Genomic DNA, 13645 nt, shown 5'->3' with positions numbered 1-13645 from the left:
GGTCTGTCCTCCCCTCCCACCCAGACCGGGCTGTGATTAGTCAGGTTGCAAACACAATAGCGTGTGTGTGAACTGCAGCCACGGAAGGGCCCATGTTAGGCCCAGGCTTCTGTGGTTCCTGACAAAGATGCCCTGAGGGGTAGGTGTTCCAGGCTCACCGAGGGTTGGGTGTGGCCCCACCCCATCTCCCTGCCCCTGCTCTGTAGCATAGAGGGGCATCTGGGGTGCCAGCTTTCCCCCCACTGCTTAGGAGAGACTGACTTGCCCATCTGGCTGCTCGGGGATCTCCTTCCTTCCTCCTCATTCCGAGTTTGGCCTGAAAAGTTGGCCGCATATATTTTGAACTCCCACAAAGACCATATGGTCTTCCTGATTCAACTGTCAACATTTTTCTCAGGCATCACGTACTGAGCTCTGGCAATCCTGTGACTCAGACATCACCGTGGTTGTCCTGGGTGGTACAGTAGGGGACTTCTCTGCATGGTGAGCATACCTTTGACACCCCCATCTGCCTCTTCTCGAGCTCTGACCTCTGTCTGGAATACCTTGGTGTCCGGTCCATTTTTCAAGATCATCGCAAATGTCACCCACGTGATAAAGCTGCTGACCACTAGGATGTGTTTCCTCTTTCCTTCCAATCCCTATTATGCTCCCTCTGACCTTTGTTACTCATTCAGTCACTCACCCACTCACCCACTCACTCACCCATTCAAAGAAAGGTTTATCGATGCCTAGTTTGTACCAGACTTGGGCTATAGCAGTGAGCTGAACAACAGAGACACCTCCCTGCCCAGGTGGAGGTAGCATACATCAGTCGCACATGCAGTACCTAAGTCCATTAGGTAGTGCTTTGGAAGGGGAAAAATGGAGTGGAGTGTGAAAAAGAAAAAGCAGAGCAGGATTGCACTGAGCAGAGGTTCAAGGAGGAGGTGGGGGCAAGAGGCCGCACATATTAACAGACAGGCCTCAGTGACACTCACAGAGCCTGGCCTGGGGGGTCCTCGTTATGAGCAGCTGTGCCTTCTTCTTCTTTCCCAACCAGAAGGCTGGGGATTGGACAGCTCATTGATTGATCTGCAGCAGCACTTAGTACACAGCGCCTTGTGTGTGGATGGTGCTCTATAAATAACTGGTGAAATGGAAATGAATGTATAAAAATGAACTTGAGGGCCAATAAGTAAACCCACTTCCTATTTTCCCTTTTTTTCTGCCTGTAAAAAATTCTGATATCTGTGCTTAAGAGCCTCAGATTCCTTCCCTACTTCCTTATTGTTTCAAGACAGAATTGACTGGGGAGCTCAGCGTGCACAGGGGTTTGGGGAAGTGTTGGTCAACGCCTGAACTATTTTTTACATAAAAGCGTGCAATTTTAAGATGTAAACTTCATTTACATGTAGACAAGCACAGAGGATCATAGTTTAATGGTTTACTGCGTTGGCTAGGTTTTGCTCTAAAAGAATCATTTTTTGTAAATGACTTTTGGCAACCGAATAAGAGAAAACATTTCAAGGGTATATTTTAGTATCCATTTGCCATGAAAAACTCCAGGTTGTCTTGACAGCCTCCAGATTTCGTTAGCTTTCAGTTTACAAATATCTGTCAAGTGAAATAACATTATCCCAGGGCACTGCAATATCTAACGGTGGATGGCGGTGATACAGATGTCACGTGGCCAACGAGTGTGCATTTCAGCTGTTACCTGTGGTTGAGAGATTATGGGAAATCAATGCAGAAGATAGGGCGGCATTCAGCCGATAAAATTGGGTCTTGCGTCAAAAAAAAAAAAAAAAGATCTTAGGCTGCAGTTGATCCAATATTTCAGCTTCCTCATTTAAAATGTAAATGGCTGCTGTAGTTGATAAAATTCTCCCTGGAGAGCTAAAGTGCTCTGTGTAATTTAGAGCCATGATTTCAACACTGCATCCACCAGAGTGTGTCCTAGACTGCTAGACCGTCCGGGTAGAGGCCCCTCTGGATAACCTGGCTTAATTATCCAGTCGAGCTCTCCCGTGGGGCCCAAAGTGGGGAGGGAAGAGGCAGAACCAGCAAGTAAGGCTCAGAGTTACCAACCCCAGTCCCACCCCTGTTCTCCCATTTGCTTCTCAACACACTTTGAGCACTTTTATTGTCTTCATGCTTCCACGTAAGCGTTTGTGTGAAGGAAGGGTTCTGAGGATGAAGACACTTGGAAAGAAATAGTTTGATGTAGATCGGCTCATTCGTTTTCCAGGTAAAGACATAGCAAGCACCCTAGAGAAGGTAAGACGCACAACTCCCGTGGCGTGCGCTGCAGTTCAACAGCAGTTAGAAACCCCCCTCTTTGGGATGGGTTCCTATGTGTCCACCTCATGGGGATCCAATGGGACAGTCAGGGAAGCACAGTGTATAAGAGAGTGTGTGTTGAATGCATTAGTGAAATGCAAGGTGTTGTCATTTTCTCTTTCCTACTATTGGAGCAATCGTGTAGGTTGTCAAACTGTGTTCCAGGGCACCCTAGGGGTCATTGCAGGAGGCTTAGGGACCTCCCTTCTTCAGACGAAGCCTCTTCCCTTTTGTCTGTTTTCTACATCAGGCTTCCAGGTACAGTGTCTTTTGCAGATAGGGCTCTCTCCCGTTAACCGTATTTGAAATCTCTGAGAGAGAAGTATCTTTGCAAGCAAGAATAAGTAACTGTTTGAAACACTGCTACTCATCTGTGTCTGTTGCAACGACCAGCCACGGAATATGCAGAGTGGCTGACCCCTGGTTCAAGAAGATGACCGCCACAGATAGGAGCCTCATGGAAGGACTGTCTGGAAACAAAGAGGCTGAAAACCACGTGGCTGGCAAGGCAACAGTCACCATGGAGACCTGTGAGCTGCACTGAGACTGGGGTGTCTTTGAAGTCCAGTGTTCTCACGGCCTTTTCTTTACTTATTTATTCCCTTGGTCTGTCTGTGGCTGATGTGGTGGTTCAGTGTACTAGGTGCGCCAGTTAATAATGCGGATTTTTTTCAATAGATGGAGTTACACATAATGTTGATATAGATGCGATTTGATAGGTATGCTATTTTGTTGTATTGACAACAAGCTTCAAAACGTCATATGTCAAATTTTCTGAAGGTGTTAACATCATAGATATTTTTACACTTAAAAATGTCAAATTTCGTGCCAAAAAAAGAGCATTTGAGGGAAGTTTTAATTCATTACTTTATTTTGAAGAAAAGTACTGCTGAATACTTCGGGAAGCTTATGGTGAACATGCTCCATCTCTCAAGATACTTGTGGACGCTGGTTTAAACGCTTTAAAAGTGATGATTTTGATGTGAAAGACAACGAACGTCCAGGTCAACTGACAAAGTTTGAAGACCAACAATGACAAGCATTATTGGATGAAGATGAATGTCAAACTCAAAAACAAGTTGCAGAAAGATTAAATATTGCTCCGCAAACAATTTCTGATTGTTTACAAGCAATGGGAAAGATTTTAAAGGAAGGAAAATGGGTGCCACATCAACTGAACGAAAGACAAATGGAAAACCGAAAAGTCATCAGTAAAATGTTGCTTTAGCAGCACAAAAGAAAGTCTTTTTTGCATCAAATTGTGACTGGCGATGAAAAGTAGATTTATTTTGAGAATCTCAAATGCACAAAATTATGGGTTGATCCAGGTCAACCATCAACATCGACTGCAAGGCCAAATCGCTTCAGAAAGAAGACAATGCTCTGCGTTTGGTGGGATCAAGAAGGTGTGGTGTATTATGAGCTTCTAAAACCAGGTGAAACCATTAATACTGATCGCTACCGACAACAAATAACCAATTTGAACCACTCTTTGATCATGAAACCACCAGAATGTGCCAGAAGACACGGCAAAGTAATTTTACTTCATGATGACGCACCATCACACACTTCAAAACCAGTTAAAGACACATTAAAAGATCTTGCCTGGGAAGTAGTAACCTACCCGCTGTATTCACCAGACCTTGCTCCTTCAGATTACCACTTGTTCCGATCAATGGCACACGCACTTTCTGAGCAGCATTTCAAAACATACGAAGAAGTGGAAAATTGGGTCTCTGAATGGTTTGCCTCAAAACAAGAAAAGTTCTATTGGGACAGTATCCACAAATTACCTGAAAGATGGGGAGATGTGTAGCTAGTGATGGATATTACTTTGAATAAAGCACTTTTGATGTTTCTCTTGAAATTATCGTGTTTTCTTTGATTACAAAATCCACTATTATTAACCGGTACACCTAGTAAGTGCCAAGGTGAAAACTAGTGGTACCTGACAGCCCACGGCCCCTTTCTTTCCTGTCTTCATGTTCCAGTGTACTTACATTTCCGTCGACCAAGTTCCCAGGACCCATGCCATTGTGATAAGCAGACCTGCCTGGCTTTGGGGGGCAGAAATGGGAGCCAATGACCATGGAGTGTGCATAGCCAACGAAGCGGTCAATGCCAGGGAACCGGCCGCCGAGACGGAAGCCTTGCTGGGGATGGATCTGGTCAGGTATGTGTGGTGAGGGGGTGGGAACAGGATTGACCTCCCTCCAAACCTCATACTTCATAACACAACCCTCCCAAAGAATACATGTGCCATCTGATATCAACTTTGAGGTGATGGAAAGAAAAAGAATAGTTACAGTGGAACATGATTCAGCAATAAAAAATAATCAGGTACTGATACGTGCTGCAGCATAATGAACCTCAAAAACATGGTGCTAAGTGAGAAAAGCCAGACACAAGAGGTCACGTGTTGTATGACTGCATTTCTGTGAAACAGCCAGACTAGGCAGATTCAGGGAAACAGAGAGGAGATTAGTCATTGCTCAGGGAGTGGGAGTGATTCCTAATGATATGAGCTTCTTTTTGGGGTGTTGAAAATGTTCTAAAGTTAGATTGTGGAGATAGATGCACAACTTTGTGAATATCACGACTGGTAAATACCACTAAACTGTCTTTTAAATGGGTGAAGTTTATGGTATTTGAAGTATATTTACAATATATAAAAGAACAAGGAAACATATAAAATAGACAAGATCCAAGGAGAAAAGGTCAGAGCTCACTTCCCTCCCTCCTCTACACTTCAGTCATCTTTCCTTCCTTTCCCTGCTCTTCCAGCCACCACGTGACAGAAGGGACCCACAGGACAGGGGTCCTTGTCTGCTTGGTCACTACTGCGTCACAAGCACCAGGACCGTGTGCCTGGCGCACAGTGGGTGAACAATGACGGAGTTAGGAATGAATGACTAAAGTTGGGGGTGGGCTGGAATGAAACAACGTTCTGAGATGGCTTTCTTTTTTCTGAGCTAGTAAAACGCAGCAGAGCCTCGGACACAGTTGAAAGAAGGTTAGGTCGGAGCCAGGGTCCAGGGTTTCTGGTGTCGATTCACCAAGTTACAGCCCCTCTCTGGGCTATGGTTTCCTCATTTGTCCAATGTGAGGCCTTAGATGGCATGACTTCTAACGAACCCCCAAAGCTAACATCCTGTAAAAGGAGTACCGATTTTCACTTCTGTAGGTTTTGCAGGGAGAAAATGCACATTTACACAGAGACCTCCGTGGCCCACAGCTTCTGCCAAATGACGGATGGGCCTTCTAGCGACACCCTTTTGGTAGCATGTGACCTTTGTGCCTGCCTCGCCTGTCAGCACTCTTCCTGGTTCTTACAAACTCAGAGGAGCAGGTTCCCCGAGCTGGAGAAGAGGAAAAAGCCTCATGCTTACCATCAGTTTTCTCTTAACAGAGTGAAATTACAGAGTAACAAGTTTTGAGGTTATGTTTGACAGCCCTCCCAATATTTTTACCCACCATCCTTCACAGAAATACTGCACATGGAGAGTTAGCGATGAAAAGTCTGCCCCCCCGCCCTCCACCGTGTGCTTCATTGATCGCCTTGCATTTTGAGTTATCGTAGTAGTTGTGGTATGGGACTTACAGCACTGGCAAAGGTCACCACTTTAACGGAAAGCTGACGCACGGCAATCTTCTAATGGGCTCATTCTTTTATCGCTCTCTCAGGGTCTCAGGGTGCAGCTTCACAAATCATTGCCTTGGCACCAAGTCTTCCTAAATAAGCTTAAATGGAGAAATGCCGAGTGAATTGATATATAAATTTCTGACTATGAAAATAAGCCTGTTACAAGAATAAATCCGTAGCCTGTCACCTTTTCTTCTCCCTGGCAGCCCAAGGAAATACATGTCCCTTCAGGAAGAATCGAGCTGGGTGAATTTCAATAATGATTGCTCCTCACACTGAACGTTCACCAAGAACTGGCCTGTGCTCCCCTGGCGGTCGTTCGAAGACCCTGGTCTGGCCACCAGAGTTGTGATTTGAATGAAGAGATGAATAAATGGACATTTACTGAGCACTTAGCATGAGCTTTCCTCTTTCAAATCAGCCAGAGAGGGAAGTTGTACTGTTTTCACTTTACAGATGAGAAAATCAGCTTCGGAAAGGCTCCGTTACATACTGCTGTGGGTAGCAGAACCAGAACTGAACATGGGTCCCTTTATTTCTCAGTGGGCTGTTTTTCGGCCATGGTTTTTCACAACTTACTGGTCACTTACTTGGTCCTGGGCACGTGTGCTATAGATTTTCATGTTCATTATGTCATAAAACCCATCCTCCTAGCAACCCAATGATATAGATTCTTATTTTATAGGTGACATAAAACTGAAGTTCAAATAGATTATGTAACTTTCCCAAGGTCACATGGAGGGCAAGATCTGTGCCCTCTCTCAGGGGTCTATGAATTAGAAGGGCTGGGAGTAGATGGCTGTTTTGCTAGAGAAATATATGCTTTTTGATAACCGAAGGTATAAGCCACCCCGGCAGAGATATGCTGATAGGCAGAAGGTGAAATATGTAGAGAAGGATTGATTGCGTCCTAACCAGCAGCCCTCCCCTACTGAGGTCTCGAGTCAGTTATATGCACCGAAGACAATGGCTGGCTATGGAACACTTTTATTACTAACCAAACTACCTGATGTAGAATAATAGAGACAAGGCTGGACGGGGCAGAGATTTCCTTTTGCCCAGAGGCAGGAGAGTAGAGGCAAGAGGGAGAACTAACCAACAGAAGGGGTCTGCTAAGAGCTAGAGCAGAGCCTGCCAGCTCCCTGGGAGACAGAGCTAGAAAAGAGAAGGGGAGGTGGCTGAGCCACTGGGGTCCTGGCTCTTCTGTCTGTGTGGGTGGGGGATGCCCAAAGACAGAAAACACCCCGATGATTTTGAACCAAACGTGTGAGAGCACTGTTCATTTGCCTGCATATTGGCCTGCATATTTAACATATTTTCACATGTTGGCACACTTTATAACTCAGCCTCGTCCCAATCTTTGGTTGCTATGGTAATAATCACACGGTACGCAATGACTGAGCTATACCTCTGGTTTCCTTACTTCAGGCTTGGTTTAGAAAGAGGGTCAACAGCCAAGGAAGCCCTAGATGTCATCGTCGCCTTGTTGGAAGAACACGGGCAAGGTGGGAATTATTACGAAGATGCAGGCTCCTGCCACAGCTTCCAGAGTGCTTATCTGATTGTGGATCGTGAGGAGGCCTGGGTGCTCGAGACCGTAGGGAAGTACTGGGCTGCTGAGAAAGTCACAGGTGAGTGGGTGTGCAGAGCGAAGAGCTTCCTGGGCAGAAAAGGCTGGGATGGATGTTGCCTGTGCTCACAGGACTCATGCTGCTGCTGTAGACCCTCTCTGTGCTGCCGTGAGTCTTCTAGAGAGGAAGCTGGAGTCTTCTGAACCTGGAGGGAAGGGAGGTCACCACTTGGGAAGCATCTTCCTAACATGTCCTATTTTCTGTTTGCTTTCTGGGCAGGACCCCATTCAGACTACCAGTGGTTTCATGATCCAAATTGCTTCTCAATGAATTGGCCAAGGGAATAGTGATTTTTTTTCCCCATTCCATTCACAGTAGGTCAGTGAATTACTACAACAGGGAGTTGCCCTGATCATCCCAGCCCTATAGATCTTTGTGCTTGAAATGTTCCTCTAACAGAGGATTTGTCTGCGAGCCGTTGAGTTCCTCTGGGCCAATAAGCCATGTCGCTGGGAGACAATGTTTCTAGAAGAGCAGAGGCTAAGAAATCCACCCAGAAGGATTTACTGCCCAATAAATTATTATTGCTTCCTGTAGCATCTTGTTCTTAGATAGTTCTGAGGAAGGAAATATTGTGTGTGTTGGGGGGCGGGGGTAGGGGAAGGAATGGCTGTCTTGTATCATTGCCTCAGCACCCTCATATTCTGCACAGGATGGAATCTCATAGTGGGTTACAGGGCTTCCAGAGGACTAAAGAGTTCTAATAAGGGATTGGCCAGTGAAGCCCCCTTATATTCCTGAGGCCTGGAACACAAATACAAATCACGCTCCCAGCATTTCTCCGCTCCCATGCCAGTGGAAGACATGGCTACAGAACTCTTCTCTTGTTGAACTTATACTTGGTCTATGAATTTTTTTCAACTGAATTTACCAGGAAGTCTCTTCCAGCTCCTCAGAAATGATGTCAGGGACGAAACCTGTTTACCATCTCGGCCTGAAGGGTGACTGGAACCAAACGTAAGCTGCGTTAGAAGCAGAAGATCTCCTGCAGTCGTTGAGGCAGTGAGGAGGCAGTGAGAGCTAGCTGTGCTTTCTTGATGAAGCTGTGCAAAGGCTGTGTCTGCCGGGAGGAGGAGGCGATTTCTTCGCATTCTCACAAGGGATTGCACTCTCAGGCAATCTCAGAGTGTTTCTCCATCCACGTCCACCCCACATACACCCAGGTGTGCCGGCCTGCCCTACTTCCACAGTAGTTACAAAACTAATGTAGCTGGTGTGGCCCGCCAGGTCTCCAAACCTCCTGCGATGCAGGAACATAAGACTCCCTTAAAAAAAATGTCTTCTAAAATGAAGTCTTACCATTGAATAGTTCCATCAAGAAGGCTGTTGGTCCATGCTGAAAAACAATCATATTGCTTTTAAGTAGGATGTACTAGTAAAACTTTTTGATCTACAATTGCATTCAAAAGCTTAGTCTCACTTCAAAGTACAACTTAAAAACCCATCTCATCAAAATGCATGTTCTTTCTCACTAAATATTTAAAGGGGAAAACCCCCAGCCATTCCTTGGACTCATTGATTTCAAGTCCTCTGATCTCAGCAGTCGTGTGACCGCAGTAGGAGTTAATGAACTCTGGCCCTAGAATGCTAAAATTCCTGAAAGCAAATGTCTATTATAATCAATTTTCTAGGAAAATAACATGTGGAGTTATTCGCAAGACTTAAAAATATCTTAGAGTTAATAATGTCAAAATCACTTATGTAGGCCAAAGCTATTATTTATTTTCATTTAAAAAATAATTTTACACTTATGGTGACCTCTAAAAAGATGAACGGCAAAGGACATCGGCCAGGCATGCTCACTTTGGAGGTGAAGTGAAGATGCTCACACTGATGAAGCAGAAGATGCTGAAGGAACTCAGCCCAGCCCTGACCCTGCCTCCAGGAGCTGGTTTTCAGGCAGTAATGGCTTCCATGCAGCTTGCAGTCCGGGCTGTCTTCCTCTGCTTCATTCTCCAAGAATTTAGATGAGAAACGTGTTCCCTGGAAGCAGCCACCATGAATGACTGTTTTGACCTATAAGTGATAACTTCCTCGTGATCTGGACATCGTGTTGAAGCTTGAAGGTCAGGTTATCCTCGGTGTATTAAGCCCAGGCTTTGAAGAAGCCATAGCCAGCCTTCCAGCTCATAGGAGAACGGGTGCCCTAACCCACATTCTTCACAGTGGTGTCCTCAGAAAGCAGGCAGCTCTGATTCCAGATGTATCTAGCTATACTTACATTTTTATGAGAAAAAATCCCCATAGATTTTTCTCACATATACACGTGACACAGGTACACGCTATTTCCAAGTACATTCTGTTAGCTTAACACTATTCATTATCAGTGCCACTCTGTTTTTCTAAATGCTGGGACCCGAAAAAATAATTGAATGAAGAAGGATCATATTTGTATTTTTTAAAAAATACACACATATATGGGTGGAAGGTGGTGGTGGAAGGTGTTCTTCAGGTAGAGCAAGACTAAATTGGGGAGGAAGATTCTCCATGGTTGCAACATTCACAAGTCTTGTTAGTCGCTCAATGCTTCTTTCAAAGAACCTTTCACTTTTCTCGTAACTAGTAAATGCATGGGTTTATTTAGCCAGAAGGAGGGGCCTCACATGTTTCCTTTTGATTATAAATTTAAGATCTTGTGATTGTTGCTCATTTACAAGCAATGTGGTGATGACGGCGAGGATTGGTCAAACCTTCTGGGAGATCTTCTCAGAAGAGGACCAAGGACGGTCTGTTTCTCTCTTCAAAAACGGAATTTATTCCATCCCTGTAGTTAAAGGCAGGTTGCAGGGGAGAGATTCCCTGTAAATTTCCATTTCTTGATTAAGTCTTTGTAATTGTATTTCCAACTAACTGGCCTTGCACTCTCTGCAGAGGGCGTCAGGTGCATCTGCAATCAGCTCTCACTCACCACCAAGATTGATGCAGAGCATCCTGAGCTCAGGAGTTACGCTCAGAGTCAAGGCTGGTGGACAGGAGAGGACGAGTTCAATTTCTCTGAGGTTTTTTCTCCAGCTGATGACCATCTACACTGCTGTGCAGGCAAAGACAGCTTAGAAAAGCAGGAAGGTGAGTTATTACATCCCTTATCTTTCTCCCTCAAACACCTTTTGTCCTTATAGCTATTTTGGAGAACTTGTCTGAACGTAGGAGGGTGAGCAAAGAGGAGTAGAGAATAGACCTTGTTTGTAGAGACCAACTTGTACTAAAGGTCCTGATGTTCAGACAGGATGACAACTTGCATTTGTTCTTATAGGCTGATTTCTCATCCACAGAATTTTCCTGCTGCTGTTTAAACACTAACGTCATTGTGATACTTATTGCAGCCCTTCTTATACCTCAGCATTTGTATATTTGACTTATCTCCTCCCTAATTTTCTCCTCTTATTAGCCTGCTGGGCCTTGAGGGCAGGGGGGTTGTCTTTTACTCATCTTAGGACCCTCTTGTGATGCCTGTTATAGTCCTTTGTTCTATGAACATTTATGAAGTTAACTGTTGAACTGAATTTTCTTCCTGAGCCCTCTGTCTTCCACCCAATTATTGACTTAGTCAGAACCAATATTTAGGTAAATATGATGACTGGATAGCTTGTTACTTTGTGTCTGAGTGGAAACTCTTCCAAATAAACCTCAATGGCCACATTTCATATTTGCCAGTGATACGTGTTAAGTCAAACCTTTGATCATTTAGAATAGGGGTCAGCATACTATGCCTTGTCATCAGCCACCTATTTTGTAACTAAAATTTTATTGGAACTCAGCCATACCCATTTATTATGGCTACTTCTGTGAGCAGTGGCTACAGGTAGGTTACAACAGAGATTATATGGCCCATAAGCCTAAAATATTTATCTCGTTCTTTAAGAAAAAGTTTGCTGACCCTTAAACCTAGAAGAACAGTTAAAGATTTTTGTTGTAGAACTTAATGAATATATCCTAGGCAAGAAGGTATGAATGTATTTTAAAATGGGGAACTCTTAAAAAAAAACAGCCCTCAACATCTTAATAAAAAAACTAGCTTGATAGAAGCATACAATGCCATGTATGAAGTTGTTCTGCCAAAACATCAAACCTAAATCTGATGAACCTCTAGATCTAGCTACTAGTTTCTGGTAAATTCAAAGAATGGGCAAACATATTAAATAACAACAGGGGAATACGTTCTGCAAAGTTCAGGCTGGGATCCTATAGGAGACGTGGTCCAACAAATAAAATGTAAGGCAGAAAAATGCGAGGCACAGATGAAGAGATTTAAGAGTCATTGTCAACTTATTGGATCCTGATTCAAGTCAATAAACTCATGTATGAGACAGTGAGGAGGTCTGAATACTGAGTAGTGGAAGAAATCGAGGACTTACTGTGAATATTTTTGGGAGTGATATGTTGTAAATAGAGACGTACAAGGAGGATGTGGTTGTGCTAGTGAACTTTAAGGTGTCTTCTCCCTAAGAGATGCTTTGATTCCACCTTTGTGAACAAAGACTGAAAAGATAGTGTTTTAATGAATTATAACCAGAGGGAGAAAAAGTAGAACTGGATTCAAGGATTTGTTTATCTATCTACAGTCAGAGCCACCCATCGTAGTGACTCGGGCTATTCTAAATACGTCTCTGAGCATATTTTCCACTGCAGAGAGGTCATTCTCCAAATACAGTCCCGATTCCAACCAGTAGGGGTGCATGAGAGAGCTTGCTCGGTGGACTGTACATAGATTGCATATACCTTCTTATGGGGATCATTTCCTGTGTTGTTGCGCTGGTTGAGGTATTTCTAAGTGCTGTATCAAAGAGACCCTGACATAAATGTGCTTAAAGAAAATGGAAGTATATTTCTCTCCCATGACATAGTCCAAATGTCCATGGACAGTCCAGGGCTGGTAGGTTTCTCTGCCTCAACACAGGACTTCCATTAGGGATCCACTCACTGGCATCTCCCAGCCAGCAGGAAGGGAGAAAAGGAAACTGAAGGGCAAGCATTTCCTTTTACGGATGTGACAGGGAAGTTGAGCACATCATTCCCACTTGTCTCCCATTGGTCGGGATTTATCCCATGGCCACACCTAGCCACAAGGGAAGCTGGGAAATACGGTCTGTAGTTAGGCAGTTGGGTTCCCAGCTATAATGTCAGGAGTTCTATTACAGAAAAGGGAAAGGTGTGAACGGATTTTGGTTAGCAGCCTGCCGCAGTGCTGTCTCCCCCACCTCTGTCTTTACAGAAAGCATCACTGTGCAGACTATGATTGACATCTTACGGGACAAAGCCAGTGGCATCTGCATAGACTCCGAGTCGTTCCTGACCACAGCCAGCGTGGTGTCTGTCCTGCCCCAGAGCAGAGGTTCACCGTGCATCCACTACTTCACCGGGACCCCAGATCCCTCCAGGTTCGTCTGAGACACAGTCGTGTAAGCAGAAAGCGCATGCCGCCCTAGAAAGCTCGTCCAACAAGCGTACACCAAGTTCCCGCCCCGCCTTTTGCGTGGCTGAGCCACATGATTTAGTCGTTCTCAACATGGCCAGGGCAGCATAAAGAGCTTCGGTTCAGGGGTGGTTCCCAGCTTTAGTCACATAGCATTCATCACGATCATGGCATCCCATGGTTTTAAATTCAGCAAATGCATATTGATTATGTATCATGGGCCAGGCATGGTGCTGTATGTGGGCCATGCAAAGCTAAACAAGACACAGTGAGACAGAGAGATTGCAGGAATGCCCAAGACTTGTCACAGCCACCAGTTTCTAGCAGTTAGGGGACAAAATGGCCCAGAGGCGAGGCTGATGGAAGCGACCTCACGTGCACTGGCCAGTACTGTAGACATTGGATTGTAAGGGGTTGCTTTCTGCCCAGGGACTGCAGCGAAGGGATAGAATTGCACAGTGGGTAGGAGCATCAGCCTGGAGAATACACTGCCAGGATTTTGAATTCCATCTCAGTCAGTTAGGAGCTGGATACGTCCTGTAGCATCTCTACGCTTCTGTTTCTGTATTGTACAATGGGGATAACACTAGGCCAGCCGTGGGCAAACTACGGCCCGCGGGCCGGATCCGGCCCGTT

At 44.9% G+C, this 13645-nt stretch overlaps 1 protein-coding gene across 2 annotated transcripts in view; it reads left to right on the top strand.

Annotated features, from left to right (window-relative positions):
- Positions 1 to 13645, top strand: part of SCRN1 (secernin 1) — a gene marked incomplete at its 5' end in the record, with an annotated part of 52365 nt that overhangs the window by 25675 nt on the left and 13045 nt on the right. For both annotated transcript variants that reach the window (XM_080666043.1, XM_080666044.1), the window contains 4 exons: positions 4314 to 4495; positions 7394 to 7596; positions 10468 to 10662; positions 12809 to 12974. In XM_080666043.1, coding sequence (XP_080522169.1) covers positions 4314 to 4495; positions 7394 to 7596; positions 10468 to 10662; positions 12809 to 12974 — 746 coding nt within the window. The remainder of the gene's footprint in view (positions 1 to 4313; positions 4496 to 7393; positions 7597 to 10467; positions 10663 to 12808; positions 12975 to 13645) is intronic.

Source organism: Plecotus auritus, assembly GCF_963455305.1.
Source record: "Plecotus auritus genome assembly, chromosome: 4".
Lineage (NCBI taxonomy): Eukaryota > Metazoa > Chordata > Mammalia > Chiroptera > Vespertilionidae > Plecotus > Plecotus auritus.
Note: the sequence above shows the minus strand (reverse complement) of the source record. Positions and strands in the feature narration are given on the sequence as shown.